Source organism: Neoarius graeffei, chromosome 9 (assembly GCF_027579695.1).
Source record: "Neoarius graeffei isolate fNeoGra1 chromosome 9, fNeoGra1.pri, whole genome shotgun sequence".
NCBI lineage: Eukaryota > Metazoa > Chordata > Actinopteri > Siluriformes > Ariidae > Neoarius > Neoarius graeffei.
In genome coordinates this window covers 76,426,435-76,446,478 of record NC_083577.1, presented here as the reverse complement: position 1 = coordinate 76,446,478, position 20,044 = coordinate 76,426,435, and the positions used below count along the sequence as shown (strand labels likewise).

The window sequence follows — 20,044 nt, the reverse complement described above, 5'->3', positions numbered from 1 at the left end:
TCCAGGAAGGCATAAACCACCCGGAAACTCCTAGCTCCTCCTCTTTTGGCACTGTGATTTCAACACGGACACAGGGAGGAATCGCTCGCTCTGCAAGCAAACCCAAAAAGACATCTTTTCTTTTCTTTCTTGCAAGAATCAGAGTTTCGCGCTTTTCTTTGTTTACCTTTGGCCACGGTAGACTCTAAGATCGCGCGATTTTAAACTCAGCTTGAGTTACAACCAGTTTATTCATTATCAGTACATACGGACTGCAGCCCAACAGTTCAATTAAAAATTAGGAGCGACGGAATTCCTCCTAATTAAACAGCTGTGCACATTATTCTGATCAGAGACTCTCTTCTCATCACGAGCAACCACGTGTCGAACCAAGGGATCCTCTGCTCCACGGAATCGATTCACGGAGACCTCCACAACGGTGAAACTCCAAAGTCTCGGAACATCTCTTCATAATCTTGCTAGAGGCAAGATACTAAGTAAGACTGGCAAATTTTGGGCATAAAGACTAGTCTTAGGAATTAGCTTTTATCGAACTAGTGTGAATTTAAACTCAAATGGTTTAATTGTTTACACTGTTCGACACGCAGCATGTTGAATTGATGATTGTTATATTTTGTTTTAATCTCTCAATTGTTTTAATAGATAGGCTGTGCATGCTTCTCTTTATTCCTTACTAACATACTTAATTTCCTTATCACACATTTTGACCTTATCAAGGTTTCAGTGGATTCAGTACTGTTATAAGTTAGTGAAATCAGCCTACGGCTAATTTCTTTTGTCTCATTAGCATCCAAAGCTAAGTGTATTGTCTTAGAAACACCTGGCGGTCCTCCCCCACTCACAAACACACCTTAGCTAGCATCCCTTTGTCTTAGCTTAGCCACACGAGGTTAATCTAGGCCTACATGAACACGTGGTCACAGGCCTCACCTGGCCTCACAAATACACCTCAGTTAGCATCCCATGCTAGCCTTCTGCTCAGGCCATAGGGCCTTTCACACACACAGGCCACACACACAAGCACACATTAGCAACACATGCTAATTCTTTGTTTTACTTAGATAACATTCCTTTGTCTTAGCTAGCAACCAAGCTAGGCCTCACCAGGCCTGACACACACAAACACATCTTAATTAGCACACAAAGCTAATCCTTTGTTTTCATCACAACACACTCACACCCATACTCACACACACACACACGCTCATCAAGTATATCTCACTGTTTGTATATATTTCATCTGCTATTATCCATTTTTATCTTTGTTATAATAAATTCATTTATTATTGAAACTGTGTGTATTTATTTGTGTTCCAATATTTCTGAAGTTGCCCAATCTCCAAAGAATTCTAAAAGGTGCATATGATTTATGTAATATGGTAAATGATCATAATAATTTGGAATATACCATAATTTAGCTGTTTGGTAATTTATTATTAAGCACCAAAATTAATGGTATTAATTAATATGAGACTGATTCAATGAAAATGATTCACTGAAAATGATTCAAATGAGACTGATTCAATTTTAATTATTAACCTTCAGATTTAATGAGATTGATCACTCAATTACCCAAATGCACCTACATATTAAATTGGTGCCCCGTGTGAGGCGATTGGTTTGTTGACTTCTTGAATATTGTTGCAACAACAGATAAACCATCAGTTTGTTTAAGCAACTGCTAAAGTATATCCCCAGGTGTGTTAAACGGTTAACAGTAGCGTGATAACCATATCACAAAATACTAATAACCTATTGATAACTTAGGATAAGAGAGCATTGCCAGCAAAAACAGCCTTATCAACTGATTAATTAATTACATAGTTAATATTAATTAATAACAATTAATTAACCAATATCCAACCTAAGCGAAATGGCATCCCCTTGTGTCTCAAAAATTGAAGACAACGCTCAAGACGTGTCTCTCCTTGAGGTCATCGCAGACCTCATTCACTGCTCTGCCTCCGAAAAGGCAAACATTAAGTACATGAGTAAGAGTGAATGCCAAAACAACATAGACAACTCAATAAAACATGTGATAGATCCAAAAAGAACCATTGGTGTCCAAGAGGCACTGGGTAAGCTATTCCGATCATATTTCTGAGATACTGATTCAGAAATCAGACGCCTCCACGGAGAGGTTGAAAGGCTGACCACCAGCAACACTGAGCTGGCAGCCGATAATAATGATTTACAGAGGGAGTGTGAGCTCTTGAAGAACTCCCTTGATTGCGCCAAAAGGCTAGAGAAAGCCGAAAAGGCTGCCAAGAGGGCTGCCGAGGAGCAGACCCCCCAAGAAGGGCACGAGGGGCAGGAAAGACCCCCAACAATGCGCCAAAGCTCAGAGCGGGAAGAGGCGTCCGAACCGGACACCGTAGATTACCTGGTCGAGGACCAGACACCCTGCCAAACTCCATCGACTCGCTACACAACTTCGTCGTTTAGCCAGGGTGGAGCCGAACTGTGCTCATCCCGAGCCCAGACCCATAGCACACCCAAGTCAGTGTGCTACAGTGTCCCTTATCCATCGTCGGATGAATCAGGCTATGAATCTAGTGCAAAACGGGAGCAACACCAGAGTAGCATATGGCCCTTTTCCACTACCCTTTTTCAGCTCACTTCAGCTCGCTTCAGCTCACTTCAGCCCGACACGGCTCGCGTTTCAACTACCAAAAACCAGCACGACTCAGCTCGCTTCAGCCCTGCTTAGCCCCTAAAACTCGCACCGTTTTGGAGTGGGGCTGAAGCGAGCCAAACCGTGCCGAGTGAGGCTGGGGGCGTGAGCAGACACTCCCCTGTGCACTGATTGGTGAGGAGGAGTGTTCTCACATGCCCACACACGCCCTGCGAGCACACTGGGATCTGTAAACACCGTAAACCCGGAAGGAGAAGAATTACGAATTACGAGAATTTCTGAAGCCTTATGCGCCTCGCCTCATCTATACGCTCTTGCCAGTATCTGTTGGCGTTGTCGGTGACAACAAGCCACAGAACCAAGACCAGCAACACTAACGACTCCATGTCCTCCATGTTTATTGTTTACTATTCGGGTTGTGAGACTACCGCTTAAAAGCTCACTGATGTCACTGTTTGCGCTGCTTAACGACATCACCTGACGTCCACCCACTTTCGCTAACTCCACCCAATGTGTCCACCCACTTCCAGCCAGCACGGTTCAGCGCGGTTGTAGTCGAAATGCAACTCCAACAGCCCCGCTCAGCCCGACTCAGCACGGCACGGCTCAGCCCAACTCAGCCGCGTTTGTAGTGGAAAAGCGGCATTAGATAATGAGTACTCAGGAGAGCCAAGAAGGCCGCACAAGGACGTGCACCAAACTCTTTGCTTACGGCAAATTGACCTACTTGCCAAAGATGTCAAGCGATTCGATCCTGACAATCAAAGGACAAATGTGAATGATTATTTGCGAGAAATAGACTGATGCCTGATGGACCTGCCGAACACCACAATGCGAGAAAAACTTAAGCTGATCTGGAAAACCTCCAGTAGCAGCGTTCGGGCCCTTTTAGAGACTCTACCCCCAAACATTCGCAGTAGTTATTCGAAACTTCGCAACTACATGAGGGAAGAATATGCGCCATACACGGACGAAACCTCCGCGACATTGTGTGCATTACAAATCAAACAAAAACGGTCTGAGGCACCTCGTGAATATTATAGGCAGCTACGTACTGCCTATTTCCAGGGTAGTAGCGCACCAGGCTTGGAAGAAGATAGAGGCTTCAAATCCCTCTTCTTACATAACCTCCACCCAAGCGTGCGGACTCAAGTCGCACTGACGTGTTGACAGGGTTTCCACTCGATGAGGGAAATTAGGCAACTAGCCCAAATGACCTGGGAGACCATTGTCAAAACCGCAAACGGAAACAATGATGAACCCAGAGTCCTTAGGCTCCAGGATGCAGATGAGCCCCCGCTAGCCTTAGAAGGAGGCGAAGCTCCAAAAGGGGGACCCCCCGGAGAAATCCCGGTCCGAACCACCTCTTACCGAGCCATCACCAGCGTGAGCTGAGAAATCGGCAAGGTAAGCCCAGGAAGGACCGAAGACAAGTCCACAGTGACTAAGGCAACCGCTCATCACATGAAAAGGGTCGTAGGGAACAAGGTGGTTGGCAGCAAGACCGTCATCCCCGCTCTGGTCAGAGACGGCAGGAGCGTTCCGACTGTAACTCTAAACGTTGGGGTAGAGATGACCGACACAGTGACTCAGACCAACCTGGTGAGTTCCACTCAGAGCTGGAATCTTTAAAAGCCCAGTTGGCTGAGATTAAAGAACTGTTACAAAAGAGGTCAGACCCCTCAACAAAATAAATCGAAACGAGCATAAAAGAACAAAAGGCCTACTACGACCGAAAAGCCTCCCATCACAAATATCAAATAGGCGACAAAGTCCTATATTTTAACTTTACCAAACCGGTAGGAGTTTTAAAAAAAAAAAGTTCCTACCACACTGGTCGGGACCTTTCGATCGTAGGAAAACTGTCCCGTCGCGTATCGCATTAGGACATCCAGGCCCAATCAAACGCTCTCATATCAATTTCCATAACAATCAAATCAAGCCTTTTGAACAGTCCTCACTCCAAGAGGGGGGGACAATAGCTAGGCCCATCCTGTCCACCTAGCTTGTACGCCTCACTCACCCATAAGCGTACACTAACATTCCCGGTCAGACTTACCAACCCAATAAAGTAATAACCCTTCGGTTTAACATGGTAAATAAAATACTAAAATCCGCTATTATTACTAGTGTGTATTCATCGCAAATACACCTGGCATATAGTCTTGGCAGTGCTATCCTCATTTTTGTGAATCCACAAGACTTAGAGATGTGCACCTCCACTGGGTCTGCCCAGGCAACCCATACACAACACTACACGCCAAGCTGGATAAGATGGTCTGTGTCCCTGATAGCTTTAGCTGCAGTAGCGCACGCTTTCTGGCCAGACCACCTGCTGCTATCACCTCTCCAGAAGATTAGGTTTACCAACCCAATCCCTTTCTAGAAGATTAGGTTTGCCAACCCAAACACTAACACTTCTTTTCTTCCTTCATTTCTTCTCTTTTCTTGTTTTTTATGTGTAGGAAATGAAGTATATATGTTTCATGTTCAATGTTTAATTTTTTTTAGATGTGACTTTTACCTAGTTAGCTAGAGTGATTATATGCCCAAAATGCCCATAGCTTGAGTATATGCCCAAAATGCCTCTGCCTCCAACTGTCTTACTGGAACTCACAAGTTTACACAGTTTTCACAGGACACCATGGACTGTGCAGAGCAAGGCTGCCTCAAGGACTATGGACATGTGGACTGTACGGTACTGTGCTCTCAGTGCTACGACTCCATCATACCCCTGAGACCAAAAGGGGGATTGTAGGTACATTCAGTCCATCTCTTTAAGAAACTACATTTCCCATCAGCCAACTTCCGCGTTGACCTACGTCACGCGTGGGCGGGATCATCTACATCACATCCTCCAGGAAGGCATAAACCACCCGGAAACTCCTAGCTCCTCCTCTTTTGGCGCCGTGATTTCAACACGGACACAGGGAGGAATCGCTCGCTCCGCGAGCAAACCCAAAAAGACGTCTTTTCTTTTCTTTCTTGCAAGAATCAGAGTTTCGCGCTTTTCTTTGTTTACCTTTGGCCACGGTAGACTCTAAGATCGCGCGATCTTAAACTCAGCTTGAGTTACAACCGGTTTATTCATTATCAGTACGTACGGACTGCAGCCCAACAGTTCAATTAAAAATTAGGAGCGACGGAATTCCTCCTAATTAAACAGCTGTGCACATTATTCTGATCAGAGACTCTCTTCTCATCACGAGCAACCACGTGTCGAACCAAGGGATCCTCTGCTCTACGGAATCGATTCACGGAGACCTCCACAACGGTGAAACTCCAAAGTCTCGGAACATCTCTTCATAATCTTGCTAGAGGCAAGATACTAAGTAAGACTGGCAAATTTTGGGCATAAAGACTAGTCTTAGGAATTAGCTTTTATCGAACTAGTATGAATTTAAACTCAAACGGTTTAATTGTTTACACTGTTCGACACGCAGCGTGTTGAATTGATGATTGCTATATTTTGTTTTAATCTCTCAATTGTTTTAATAGATAGGCTGTGCATGCTTCTCTTTATTCCTTACTAACATACTTAAGTTCCTTATCACACATTTTGACCTTATCAAGGTTTCAGTGGATTCAGTACTGTTATAAGCTAGTGAAATTAGCCTACGGCTAATTTCTTTTGTCCCATTAACATCCAAAGCTAAGTGTATTGTCTTAGAAACACCTGGCGGTCCTCCCCCACTCACAAACACACCTTAGCTAGCATCCCTTTGTCTTAGCTTAGCCACACGAGGTTAATCTAGGCCTACACGAACACGTGGTCACAGGCCTCACCTGGCCTCACAAATACACCTCAGTTAGCATCCCACGCTAGCTTCTTTCTTTTGCTAGGCCATAGGCCTTACCACGTGGTCAACTCCTCCCCCCACAAACACACGTGGAGTTAGCTACCAGACCTAATCCTTTTTGTAGGCCACACACAAGGTCTCTCTCTCTCTCCCACATGGACACACATGAACATACCTAGCTAGCATTCCACGTTAGCCTTCTGCTCAGGCCATAGGGCCTTTCACACACACAGGCCACACACACAAGCACACATTAGCAACACATGCTAATTCTTTGTTTTACTTAGATAACATTCCTTTGTCTTAGCTAGCAACCAAGCAAGGCCTCACCAGGCCTGACACACACAAACACATCTTAATTAGCACACAAAGCTAATCCTTTGTTTTCACCACAACACACTCACACTCACACACACACGCTCATCAAGTATATCTCACTGTTTGTATATATTTCATCTGCTATTATCCATTTTTATCTTTGTTATAATAAATTCATTTATTATTGAAACTGTGTGTATTTATTTGTGTTCCAATATTTCTGAAGTTGCCCAATCTCCAAAGAATTCTAAAAAGTGCATATGATTTATGTAATATGGTAAGTGATCATAATAATTTGGAATATACCATAATTTAGCTGTTTGGTAATTTATTATTAAGCACCAAAATTAATGGTATTAATTAATATGAGACTGATTCAATGAAAATGATTCACTGAAAATGATTCAAATGAGACTGATTCAATTTTAATTATTAACCTTCAGATTTAATGAGATTGATCACTCAATTACCCAAATGCACCTACAAAAGCCTGGTGCAAGGTGAGGCATTGGGAAGAGCACGAATGGTGAAGGTGTTGTGTGTGCATGGGGATGTTCACAACTACCCTTTAGTGTCTGTCCACATTCTATTTCGAGGGGAAAAACATAGTGTAAAGGCAGCGGTTAACCCTCATCTCACTCACTTACTAATTTTGGGGACTGATTGGCCGGGGTTTAAGGAATTAATGACGCACATAGTGAAAAGTGGGTCCTGCTGTAATTCAGCTAGGGAAAGCCCTGGAGTAGCACTGGCGGGAGAAGCTGTCACAGAGCCGTCTATGTCAGCACCGCATCAGGGCAATACGCGGAGTGAGGAGTGCCCCGCCCCTCCTCCCTCATTTGGGGATTCCCTTGAGGATTTTCCATTACAGCAGTTGCGAGACGGGACTCTGCAGCATGCATTTGACCAAGTGAGAGTAATCGATGGTCAAATTCTCCAGCCAAATGCAACGCCGGCCTTCCCCTACTTTGCTATTATTAAGGATAGGCTATACCGAGTGACGCAGGACACTCAAACTGGCGAAAAGATAACACAGCTGTTAATTCCAAAGAGCTGCTGGGAATTCATATTCCAGGCGGCTGACTTTAATCTCATGGCCAGACACTTGGGGCAGGATAAGACACTAGCCCGAATAATGGCCCGGTTCTACTGGCCAGGGATTCACGGGGATGGCCATCGGTGGTGTGTGGCGTGCCACGAATGCCAATTAGTAAATCCCACGGCCACTCCAAAAGCGCCTTTGCGCCCTCTCCCTTTAATCGAGACCCCTTTCGAAAGAATTGGGATTGATCTCGTTGGGCCATTAGATTGGTCAGCAAGGCGATATTGCTTTATTTTAGTTCTGGTGGACTATGCAACGCGATATCCAGAAGCAGTGCTTCTCTGCAATATCTCAGCACGCAGTATAGCAGAAGCACTCTTCTGCTTTATCTCCCGGGTCAGGATTCTGAAAGAAATCCTGTCAGACCAAGGCACTACATTCATGTCACGCACACTGTGCGAGCTGTATGGGTTACTGGGGATTAAGCCTATCCACACCAGCATTTATCACCCACAAACAGATGGCTTAGTAGAACGGTTTAATCGAACCCTCAAAAATATAATTAGGAAGTTCGTAAGCAAAGATGCACATAATGGGGATAAGTGGCTCAAGCCCCTGTTATTTGCAGTACTAGAGGTCCCGCAAGCCTCCACAGGGTTTTCACCGTTTGAATTGTTATATGGGCGTAAGCCGTGTGGCATTTTGGACGTGCTACATGAAAATTGGGAGAAGGGACCTTCGCCCAGTAAGAACGAAATTCAATATGTTCTCAACCTGCGTGCCAAACTCCACACACTCACGCACTTAACCTAGGAGAATTTGCGGCAGGCACAAGAACGTCAAGTCCGACTGTACGACAGGGGCACGCGCCTTAGGGAGTTCACACCGGGAGACAAAGTACTCGTATTGTTGCCCACGTCGAGCTCCAAATTGGTCGCCAAGTGGCAAGGGCCCTTCAAGGTCACACGGCGAGTTGGGGATGTCGAGTATGAGGTGAGGCGAATGGACAGGGGTGGGGCATTACAGATTTACTACCTCAATCTGTTAAAACATTGGAATGAGGAGGTCCCTGTGGTGTTGGCATTGGTAATTCCAGAGAAGGCGGAGCTGGGGCTGGAGGTTCAAAAAAGAAAATTGAGATTGCCCACCGCTCCAGTCCCCTGTGGAGACCACCTCTCCCTGATCCAGCTCACAGAGGTAGCCCAGTTGCAGAAAGAATTTTCCAATGTGTTTTCGCCCCTGCCTGGCCACACCCACCTCATAGAACACCACATTGAGACGCCCCCGGGGGTGGTAGTGCGCAGCCACCCTTACCGCCTGCCTGAACACAAAAAAAAGGTGGTCCGGGATGAATTTGAAGCCATGCTTGAAATGGGCATGATCGAGGAGTCCCACAGTGACTGGAGCAGCCCAGTGGTCCTGGTCCCCAAGACCGATGGGTCGGTCTGGTTCTGTGTGGACTATAGGAAAGTCAACGTGGTGTCTAAATTTGACCCGTACCCAATGCCTCGCATTGACGAGTTGCTTGATCGATTAGGCGCTGCTCGTTTTTATTCGACACTGGATTTAACGAAGGGATATTGGCAGATCCCCTTGACTCCTCTGTCCTGAGAGAAAACGGTCTTTTCCACACCGTTTGGCTTGCACTAATTCGTCACACTTCCTTTTGGGTTGTTTGGGGCACCTGCTATGTTCCAGCAGCTTATGGACAGGGTCCTCTCATCTCACCCTTCACTCAGGAGATCTTTGCTTTTTTTATTTCCCTCATCTTTATTGACGAGACCTTCTCCAAACTCTTCAAGGTGATAATTCGGTGCACACAATCACAACAGCTAGACAAAATTGTTAAATGTAAAGGTGTATAGGATGAAATCCATGTGTCTTATACCAAAATGCAGTCTAAATTGGGAATCACGCAATTTAAAACACTTTAAAAACGGAGCTGTACAAGGACAGTTTTGTTTCTCAAATTATACATGATGTAAAAGTACCCCTGCAATACCAAAGGTTCATTTGTGTACAACATATAAGTTAAAATGGTACAGTACATTAATTTACCCTTGTGTTTATAACTCCAATAACTGCATTTGTGCCCTGAAAAGGTACAAGTAATGGTTTGTAGAAACTAATCTGAAATTTTTATTTGCTCAGTCTGAGAAATTAGCTGTTTATATGGAAACACAACTCCAAAATGGATTACAATTACAAACCTAAATTATACTATGTTATTTGGCCAATACCATAAACAATGGGGTGTGTTTGATAGACATATTCCATTGGCTCTCAAACAATTAAAATATCGTGAAAAAAGTTCAATATTTTCCATCAGTCATTTAAGAAAGTGAAAATTTCATATATTCTAGACTCATTACATGTAAACTAAAATGTTTAAATTTTTTTCTATTTTAATTTTGATAATTATGGTCTACAGCACAAAAAAAATCTCAAAATATGAGAGTATTTCAGTTCAAGTAAAAGGCTGGCTGGAAAAGGTGCACAAGCAATAGGGATGGCCACAGCATTGAGAGGATTGTCAAGAAAAGTTGATTCAAGAACTTGGGAGAGCTTCACAAGGAGTGGACTGAGGTTCGTGTCAGTGCTTCAAGAACCACCATGCACAGATGTCTTCGGGAAAGGGGCTACAACTGTCGCATTCCTAATATCAAGCCACTCCTGAACCAGAGACAACATCAGAAACGTCTTACCTGGGCTAAGGAGAGAAAGAACTGGACTATTGCTCAGTGGTTCAAAGTCCTCTTTTCAGATGAAAGTAAATTTTACATTTCATTTGGAAATCAATGTCCTAGAGTCTGGAGGAAGAGTGGAGAGGCACAGAATCCAAGGTGTTTGAAGTCCAGTGTGAAATTTCTGCAGTCTGTGATGGTTTGGGGTGCCATGTCATCTGCTGGTGTTGGTCCACTGTGTTTTATCAGGTCCAAAGTCAACTCAACCATCTACCAGGAGATTTTAGAGCACTTCATGCTTCTGTCTGCTGACAAGCTTTATGGAGATGCCAATTTCCTTTTCCAACAGGACTTAGCACCTGCCCATAGTGCCAAAACTCTGACCAAATGGTTTGCTGACCATGATATTACTGTGTTTGATTGGCCAGCCAACTCGCCTGATGTGAACCCCAGAGAGAATCTATGGGGTATTGTCAAGAGGAAGATGAGAAACACCTGACCCAAAAATACAGATGAACTGAAGGCCGCTATCAAAGCAACCTGGGCTTCAGTAACACCTCAGCAGTGCCACAGGCTCATCGCCTCCATGCCACACCACACTGATGCAGTAATTCATGGTAAAAGAGCCCCACCCAAGTACTGAGTGTGTAAATGATCATACTTTTCAGAAATTGGACATTTCTGTATTGTCCATCCTTTTTTGATTGATCTTAGGAAATATTCTAACAATTTGAGATACTGGATTTCTAATTTTCATGAGCTGTAAGCCATAATCATCAGAATTAAAACAAAAAAAGGCTTGATATATTTCACTTTACCTGTAATAAATATAGAATGTATGCAAGCTTACGGTACCTTTTTGAATTAAATTCCGAAAAAATGGACTTTGTAACAATATTGTAATTGTTGGAGATGCACTAGTAGAGTTAAAACCTTACTTCTTTATTTATTTAATTGTATTTATGTCGTGCTTTTAATGATAGATAGATAGATAGATAGATAGATAGATAGATAGATAGATAGATAGATAGATAGATACATACATACATACATACATACATACATACATACATACATACATACATACAGTTGTGGTCAGAAGTTTACACACAGTGAAATGAATGTCATTTTGGATATGAATGTCATGGCAATATCTGGGCTTTCAGTAATTTCTTTGAACTGTTCTTTTTCTCTGGCAGAATGTACAGCATACATCTTTAATTAAAAAAGAAAAACACTAGAATTTAGTAATACGTGTGTGTGTGTGTGTGTGTGTGTGTGTTTAGTCTATGTCTGTTTCTTATCTAGAGTGTTTATACTGTTTATATTGTTTATTTCAATTATTCTATTTTTTATTTATTGCATTGCCTGTTTGCACCATGGGTCAGAGAGGACTGAAATTTCATCTGTGCTGTATGTTGAGCATGTATAGCATATTTGACAATAAAGTTGACTTGACTTGACTTGAAGTTACTAAATATTTTTGTAATGTTGTTCTTGTAACTTTGTAGGGCTGCATATACATGGAAGAAAGTGCAAAGAGTCCTATTTCATATGCATAAGCTAACAGGCAATTGCCTAGTGTAACACTGAACCATCCTTCCAATTCAGACTGAAGGGCAAATTATGTCCTCGACTAGAACCACTGATGACTGGGGCATCCTTGGATTTAAACTCATGATCCCCCAAACAATTAGTCTGTTGTGCCACTAAGGACCCAGACAAGAGCTCTCTTTGACCTTATCTAGGACCTAAATTCATAATCCATCTTGAAAGCTATTATTAATTCCATAATAATGAAGCCAGTCTGCATGTAGGAATAAACAATGATAAAGGGCCTTCACATTTTACAAAAGTTTGCTGGTGGCTACCTTAAACTAGATCTCTCAAACTGTCTCTTAAATTCATTCTTCCCATAATTTGTGATTGATGTTGTGCTGAGTTTGAAATATTTATCCTGTAGAGCACTAATACTGAATCACAGACATAAAGGTATGTCACATATAATTACCTGCATCTGTTGTTCAGGGGGCTCAGTGGGTGTGGTGTCTTGGCCCTGCACTTCTGGCTCAGATTCCACCTCCTCCTCATCTACCTCATGGATGGTGGGCGTGACATCAGAGGGTGGCATAGATGTCTTCTTTTTCCTGCGTTTCTTCTTGCGTTGACGCTCCATGCTGAGCACCCTCTTCCTGAAGCGCTGCGGGGGCAGGTGTGTGGACAGCGGATGGTGTGTGTGGTGGAACGTGTGGCGATGGTCTTGTACAACAGATACACACACAGAACAATTCAAACATGTACAGTGATTAACTGAGATTTAATTGAGCGAGAATTTTCTCAGGAATTATAAAACATCTCAGCAGCAAGTCTTACTGATTTCACCAGGCTAATTTATAAATAATGCTGAAATAGACTATCTCTGTGTATCTCTATGTTTTTTGCAGTTAAAATTGTTATTTTGAGCACTCTAATATAGATTATCACTATGCATAAATAGTATAGACTATAAATCAGAACTATAATATTGTAATATGTGGTAGTAGTTTCGTATGGTGTCACACCTCCAGATGAGCATCTCTAAGCCAGTTGTTAAAGGTGTCGCCTCCTTCATGTATAGTGACATAGCCTCCTGGCACTGCTCTTACTGGGCAATGCAATACTAGGTGGTCAGTGTCTTGTGAGGATTCCTGACTTTTAGGGCATATTGGGGACTCTATGTAGCCCCAACGATGCAAACTGGCGGCTGTTCCAGCATATCTTGATCTAAGCCTGTTTGCTAGAGTCCCCGTCTTCTTGTTTGGTTGAGGAAGCCAGGTAGTGGATTGGTGGGGTCCTCTATTAGTTCCCCACCTCTGGGAACAGTAATATGTGCTACATGAGCAACATTTCTCGTACCAGAACTTACAGGTACTTCCCGAGTGCAAAGCAACTATTCTGTGGTCCAAAATTACTGATAAGCAGAGTATGCTGGCCAAGTAATCCATTACCCAGAACACAGATGTTTTTTAGGCTTGTTTTGCGAGGACAGGCACTCCAATTCAAAGTTCTACCCTTCAGGCTCTCTCTGTAGGGCCATGGAAGTTTTCAAGATTTATGCAGATGGCCATGTCTTTTTTAATTATCAGAAGCATCAAATGTGGCTCTCTGGTGTGAGAACATGTCAGCCAGCAAGAATTGATGGCAGTCTGGCCCTAAAGATCTTACCATTTCTGAGATGTTGTCAGATGCTAGTCCATTCAGACAATATTGTGACAGTCAGAAACATCAATCATCAAAGCAACATGATATCAAACATCTCTCGTTGCTTTGCAAAAACACTCCAGATGGTCCAAGCTACAGTTCGCTTCACTGAGAAAAACTAACCTACTGGGACTGTATAATGGTGCAGTGGGACAGTTATACAGTCCTGCAGCTGCAGAGTCTGCATCCAGAAGTGGTGTCCCAGATCTGGGAATAGTTTACCAAAGTGCAGGTGGACCTTTTTGCAGACGCCAAGTCAGCACATTGATGACTGTTGTGTACTTGGAAAGCCTGCTATAAAAGCATGCAATGACCCATAAAAACCATCATCTACTGTACGCCTTTCCAACAATGCCGCTGATTCACAGTGCACAAAACTCAGTCCTCCTTGTGGCCCAAAGATGGCTGACAGGGCCTTAGTTTCCACTGGTACTTTCTTCCCTGGTGGTCCCCTTCCTGAGCAAGTCTGCTACAGTGGTGCTTGAAAGTTTGTGAACCCTTTAGAATTTTCTATATTTCTGCATAAATATGACCTAAAACATCATCAGATTTTCACACAAGTCCTAAAATTAGATAAAGAGAACTCAGTTAAACAAATGAGACAAAAATATTATACTTGGTCATTTATTTATTGAGGAAAATGATCCAATATTACACATCTGTGAGTGGCAAAAGTATGTGAAACTTTGCTTTCAGTATCTGGTGTGACCTCCTTGTGCAGCAATAACTGCAACTAAACATTTCTGGTAACTGTTGATCAGTCCTGCACACCGGCTTGGAGGAATTTTAGCCCATTCCTCCGTACAGAACAGCTTCAACTCTGGGATATTGGTGGGTTTCCTCACATGAACTGCTCGCTTCAGGTTTCGATTGGATTAAGGTCAGGACTTTGACTTGGCCATTCCAAAACATTAACTTTATTCTTCTTTAACCATTCTTTGGTAGAACAACTTGTGTGCTTACAGTCGTTGTTTTGCTGCATGACCCACCTTCTCTTGAGATTCAGTTCATGGACAGATGTCCTGACATTTTCCTTTAGAATTCGCTGGTATAATTCAGAATTCATTGTTCCATCAACAATGGCAAGCTGCTCTGGCCCAGATGCATCAAAACAGGCCCAAACCATGATACTACTACGACCATGTTTCACAGATGGGATAAGGTTCTTATGCGGGAATGCAGTGCTTTCCTTTCTCCAAACATAACGATTCTCATTTAAACCAAAAAGTTCTATTTTGGTCTCATCCGTCCACAAAACATTTTTCCAATAGCCTTCTGGCTTGTCTACGTGATCTTTAGCAAACTGCAGACGAGCAGCAATATTCTTTTTGGAGAGCAGTGGCTTTCTCCTTGCAACCCTGCCATGCACACCATTGTTGTTCAGTGTTCTCCTGATGGTGCACTCATGAACATTAACATTACCCAATGTGAGAGAGGCCTTCAGTTGCTTAGAAGTTACCCTGGGGCCCTTTGTGACCTTGCTGACTATTGCACGCCTTGCTCTTGGAGTGATCTTTGTTGGTCGACCACTCCTGGGGAGGGTAACTATGGTCTTGAATTTCCTCCATTTGTACATAATCTGTCTGACTGTGGATTGGTGGAGTCCAAACTCTTTAGAGATGGTTTTGTAACCTTTTCCAGCCTGATGAGCATCAAGAATGCTTTTTCTGAGGTCCTCAGAAATCTCCTTTGTTTGTGCCATGATACACTTCCACAAACATATGTTGTGCTTTGATAGATCCCTGTTCTTTAAATAAAACAGGGTGCCTACTCACACCTGATTGTCATCCCATTGATTGAAAACAGCTGACTCTAATTTCATCTTCAAATTAACTGCTAATCCTAGAGGTTCACATACTTTTGCCACTCACAGATATGTAATATTGGATCATTTTCCTCAATAAATAAATGACCAAGTATAATATTTTTGTCTCATTTGTTTAACTGGGTTCCCTTTATCTACTTTTAGGACTTGTGTGAAAATCTGATGATGTTTTAGGCCATATTTATGCAGAAATATAGAAAATTCTAAAGGGTTCACAAACTTTCAAGCACCACTGTATGTCAAATGAATAGAAAGATTTGACACCCCCAACCATGTCACTGATGCCTGTGGCCTTGCCCCTTGGAACAAAGTACAGACTGAGGATTGTGACCTAGCAGTCCAGGAAGTAATCCTGAATTCAAAAGTCCCTAGCCCAAATAAGAATTCCAGAAGAATTTCATTTAATAAGTAATAAAGACTCCTACAGTTTATCCCGGTGGGGTAATTCATAGGGTTTGTTTGTTTGTTTGTTTGTTTGTTTGTTTGTTTGTTTGTTTGTTTGTTTTTAGATATCTACGGCATGGGGTTCCTTTCTTTTATAAGATTATAGAAATGAAATGTTTATTATACTACCTACTATATATGAGACTGAAAAGTCTCTGGGTAACTTGCAGCATATCAGCAAAACACAAAACAAATCTTCTGCTGTCCTACTCACACCCCATATGGCCACCAGGACAACCATTCTATCCTTTTCACATCTTTGTCTTTGTTGAGTTGTTCAGTTTAACTGAATATTTCAGTTGTCAGGACATTGTGCTCAGACATCAAACGCTGGGATGCAATGACATTATCATAAAAAACATATCAGTGTGCTACAGCCTTAGGTGATTTGCATTTTTAAATTGTCATTACAAGACACGTCTTGACATGTATAATTAGTAAAAGCTCACAAAGGAAAAGGAGACCCTTTTCATGTTGCCTCTGTGAAATCTTCTTATTCGTTTTCCTCAGTGAATTATTACCTCTTACCGAAATTGTACATTCTTTGCAGTGTATAGAAGGACAAAAAGCTTGATTTATGAGGTTTCTAGAGGAAACTGACTTAAGTAGTTATAAAAACTTGTAAGTGAAGACAGAAAAATGGAAAAATGGAAGCCAATACATGAAGGATCAGGCAGGTGTTCTTCTCAAGGCCAAAGCTTTTAAACTAAGAGTAATTAAAGGAAACTTGCTACATAGTCCTACAAAAATCATTCGCTTTGATGGATGCTTATGAAGAAGCATGATCATGTGTATTAAACACAAAATAATATCATTTGCAATTATTCAAGCAAGGCCTGGTATTATTTAACTAGGAATGTAGTATGGCGCAAATTTCCTCACTGCATTTTCTACTCTGAAAGACACCAGGAGTATTTTCTGTTGTCCAAAAACAGCTATACTTACATTCAAAGTCCTTTTCATTATAGCTGCGACCCATTTTTTCTGCACCATTCGTGCCAGACTCTGTAATGATGTCCCCAAAACGCTCCACAGACAAAGTCCTGTCCCAATCTTCATCCTCTAGGCCTTCTGTGGAGCCCTTCTCCTCCTCAGCCAGAACCTGAACATGAGAACAGATACACAATCACATAATCTAAGTCATGTACAGTGGAGTCCAAACGTCTGAGACAATGAGTAAAAATGTTTCTATTTTTCATTCTTTTTTAATTCTTTTACATGAATTTTAGAATTTCTTAGTATTTGGTATGTCCCCTTTTGCTTTAATGGTAGCGTGCATTTAAACTGGCATGGACTGCACAAATTTAAGTAAAACGAAAAAGAGAAAATATCCAATGAGCGGCAGTTCTCTGGGCGAAAATGCCTTGTTGATGCCAGAGGTCAGAGGAGAATGGCCAGACTGGTTCAAGATGGTAGAATGGCAACAGTAACTCAAATAACCACTCGTTACAACCAAGGTATGCAGAAAACCATCTCTGAACGCACAACATGTTGAGCTTTGAAGCAGATTACATTACATTACAGGCATTTAGCAGACACTCTTATCCAGAGTGACGTACAACATACCCAGAGCAGCCTGGGGAGCAGTTGGGGGATAGGTGACTTGCTCAAGGGCACTTCAGCCATTCCTGTTGGTCCAGGGAATCAAACTGGTGACCTTTTGGTTCCAAAGCTGCTTCTCTAACCATTAGGCCATGGCTTCCCCCAGATGGACTACAGCAGCAGAAGACTAAACCAGGTGCCACTCTTGTCAGCTAAGAACAGGAAAGTGAAGCTACAGTTCTCATGAGCTCACCAAATTTGGACAATAGAAGACTGGAAAAATGTTGCCTGGTCTGGGGAGTCTCAATTTCTGCTGCAGTGTTCGGATGGTAGAGTCTGAATTTGGTATAAACAACATGAAAGCATGGATCCATCTTGCCTTGTATCAATGGTTCAGGCTGGTGGTGGTAGTGTAATGGTGTGGGGGTATTTTCTTGGCACACTTTGGGCCCCTTAGTACCAATTGGGCATCATTTAAACACCACAGCCAACCTGAGTTTGTTGCTGACCATGTCCATCCCTCGATGAGCACAGTGTACCCATCTTCTGATGGCTACTTCTAACAGGCTAGCGTGCCATGTCACAAAGCTCAAATCATCTCAAAGTGGTTTCTTGAACGTTACAATGAGTTCACTGTGCTCAAATGGCCTCCATAGTCACCAGCTCTCGATCCAAAAGAGCACCTTTGGGATGTGGTGGCATGGGAGATTCACATCATGGATGTGCAGCCAACAAATCTGCAGCAACTGCGTGATGCTATTATGTCAATATGGACCAAAATCTCTGAGGAATGTTTCCAGCACCTTGCTGAATCTATGCCATTAAGGCAGTTCTGAAGACAAAAGGGGGTCCAACCCAGTACTAGCAAGGTGTACCTAATAAAGTGGCCAGTGAGCATAAATGAGATTTGAAGAGTGAACCAAAAGGCTATGGGTTTTTATGGCAAGTGATGGAGCTCTGTGGCTGTCACTGGCCCAGCGATTACACAGTAACTTCAAAGACACATATAAAAATTGACATATGACAATTAATTTGAACTAAGTTATAAACTAAATTACACAGTTGGTGTCATATTGTATTCATTTCATGAATGTTCATGCTACTCCTGAGTCATCTATGAAACTACATTGTGAATGCCAATTTCTGCTACCAAGCTGGGAATATGAAGGCTAATAAATGCCTTTCTGTGAGGTGCATAAAGCCATCACATCTTTCTAACCTGCTGCACATGCTTAGTCAATCTAAAGAAGCCCTACAGTAACTGCATTATTCAGTATACATGAGCTAACAGACTCCTGCAATAGTACTCATACTAGCATGAATATACTTCTTCCCATAGCCAGCAAGGGCACCACTGATGGCATTTTTAACAGTCCATCATTGGTGTGTTGAGGGCATTTAAACTTGACGTAGCCCATCCCTCTCCAAACTTGATCAAGGGACAATTTAGAATAGCACCTAACTGCATGTCTTTGCAGAAAATCAGAGCACCCATAGGAAACCCAGGCAGACACCATGCAAACTCCACACAGAAAGGCTCCTACCGGCCATGAGATTCAAACCCAGAACCTTCTTGCTGTGAGGCGACAGTGCTACCCACTGCACCACCCATGAACATAGTTATTCATTGTTAAATGTCATGAAACCAAGGTACCAGTAATGCTTGTGTTAAAAATGTGTTAAAAGTGCTTGAAAGATTACAGTAGTCTTTTAATATTATTACTTGTCACACTGTACGAGATCATCACTATCTAGACTTCAACTAGACTAATCTAGACTTCAAAGGATTAATATCTTCATTATTATACTAAATTAATAGAAATAATGACTAGGAAGAAGTAGGTAAATCCAAACTTTTGACTGGTCATGTAATTTTCAAGTGTGAAATAGCAAACTGCATTTAGAAAAAAAGATTCTTTGGATCATTTAGGGCTCTTTGCTTCTTAAAAGGTTCTATTTGGAACCCTCTTTGCTAGAGATGCTTATAAATTTAAGAAGGACTGGCTGTACCTCAGTGCTTTCATTTAGGAAAGAGAATGAGATTCAATACTATCTTCCACAGTGTGATTTACCATTAACTAATACATGATGCAACACTCCCCACAGTGGGGTCTGCAGTAGCATGGAGGCAAGAAGCTGTTGGCATCTTGGCCTCAAATACTTTAATGTCAGCTTTGAAGAGGTTCAGGAGTGATGGTGCAGGTCGAGAACGCAGGACAGCAGGCTACGAGGCTGCCAGATCAATCAGAATAAATGTCACCAGCCCCACAGGAGGCAGACAAAGCTCAGGGTATCTACAATGACTACTACTCTCACAAGCACCTCTCATGTTATACAAGCACTAAGTAGTAAGCCAGCAGAATCTGTGGGTCACCAAAGACAAGGAAATGCACTTCTGTCTGTTCTTTAAGATCCTGACAAAAAAAACCACACCAAAAAAAAAAAATGCTTTTAATCAGCTACATGAAAAGTGACAAATCCACCTGTCCCCAGAAAAATTGAGAGCTAACAAGG

At 42.4% G+C, this 20,044-nt stretch overlaps 1 protein-coding gene across 4 annotated transcripts in view; it reads right to left on the bottom strand.

Moving 5' to 3' along the window:
* Positions 1-20,044, bottom strand: part of slc4a3 (solute carrier family 4 member 3) — a 204,831-nt gene that overhangs the window by 69,817 nt on the left and 114,970 nt on the right. For all 4 annotated transcript variants that reach the window (XM_060930294.1, XM_060930296.1, XM_060930295.1 and 1 more), the window contains 2 exons: positions 16,934-17,090; positions 12,491-12,738 (listed from right to left, as the gene is read on the bottom strand). In XM_060930294.1, coding sequence (XP_060786277.1) covers positions 12,491-12,738; positions 16,934-17,090 — 405 coding nt within the window. The remainder of the gene's footprint in view (positions 1-12,490; positions 12,739-16,933; positions 17,091-20,044) is intronic.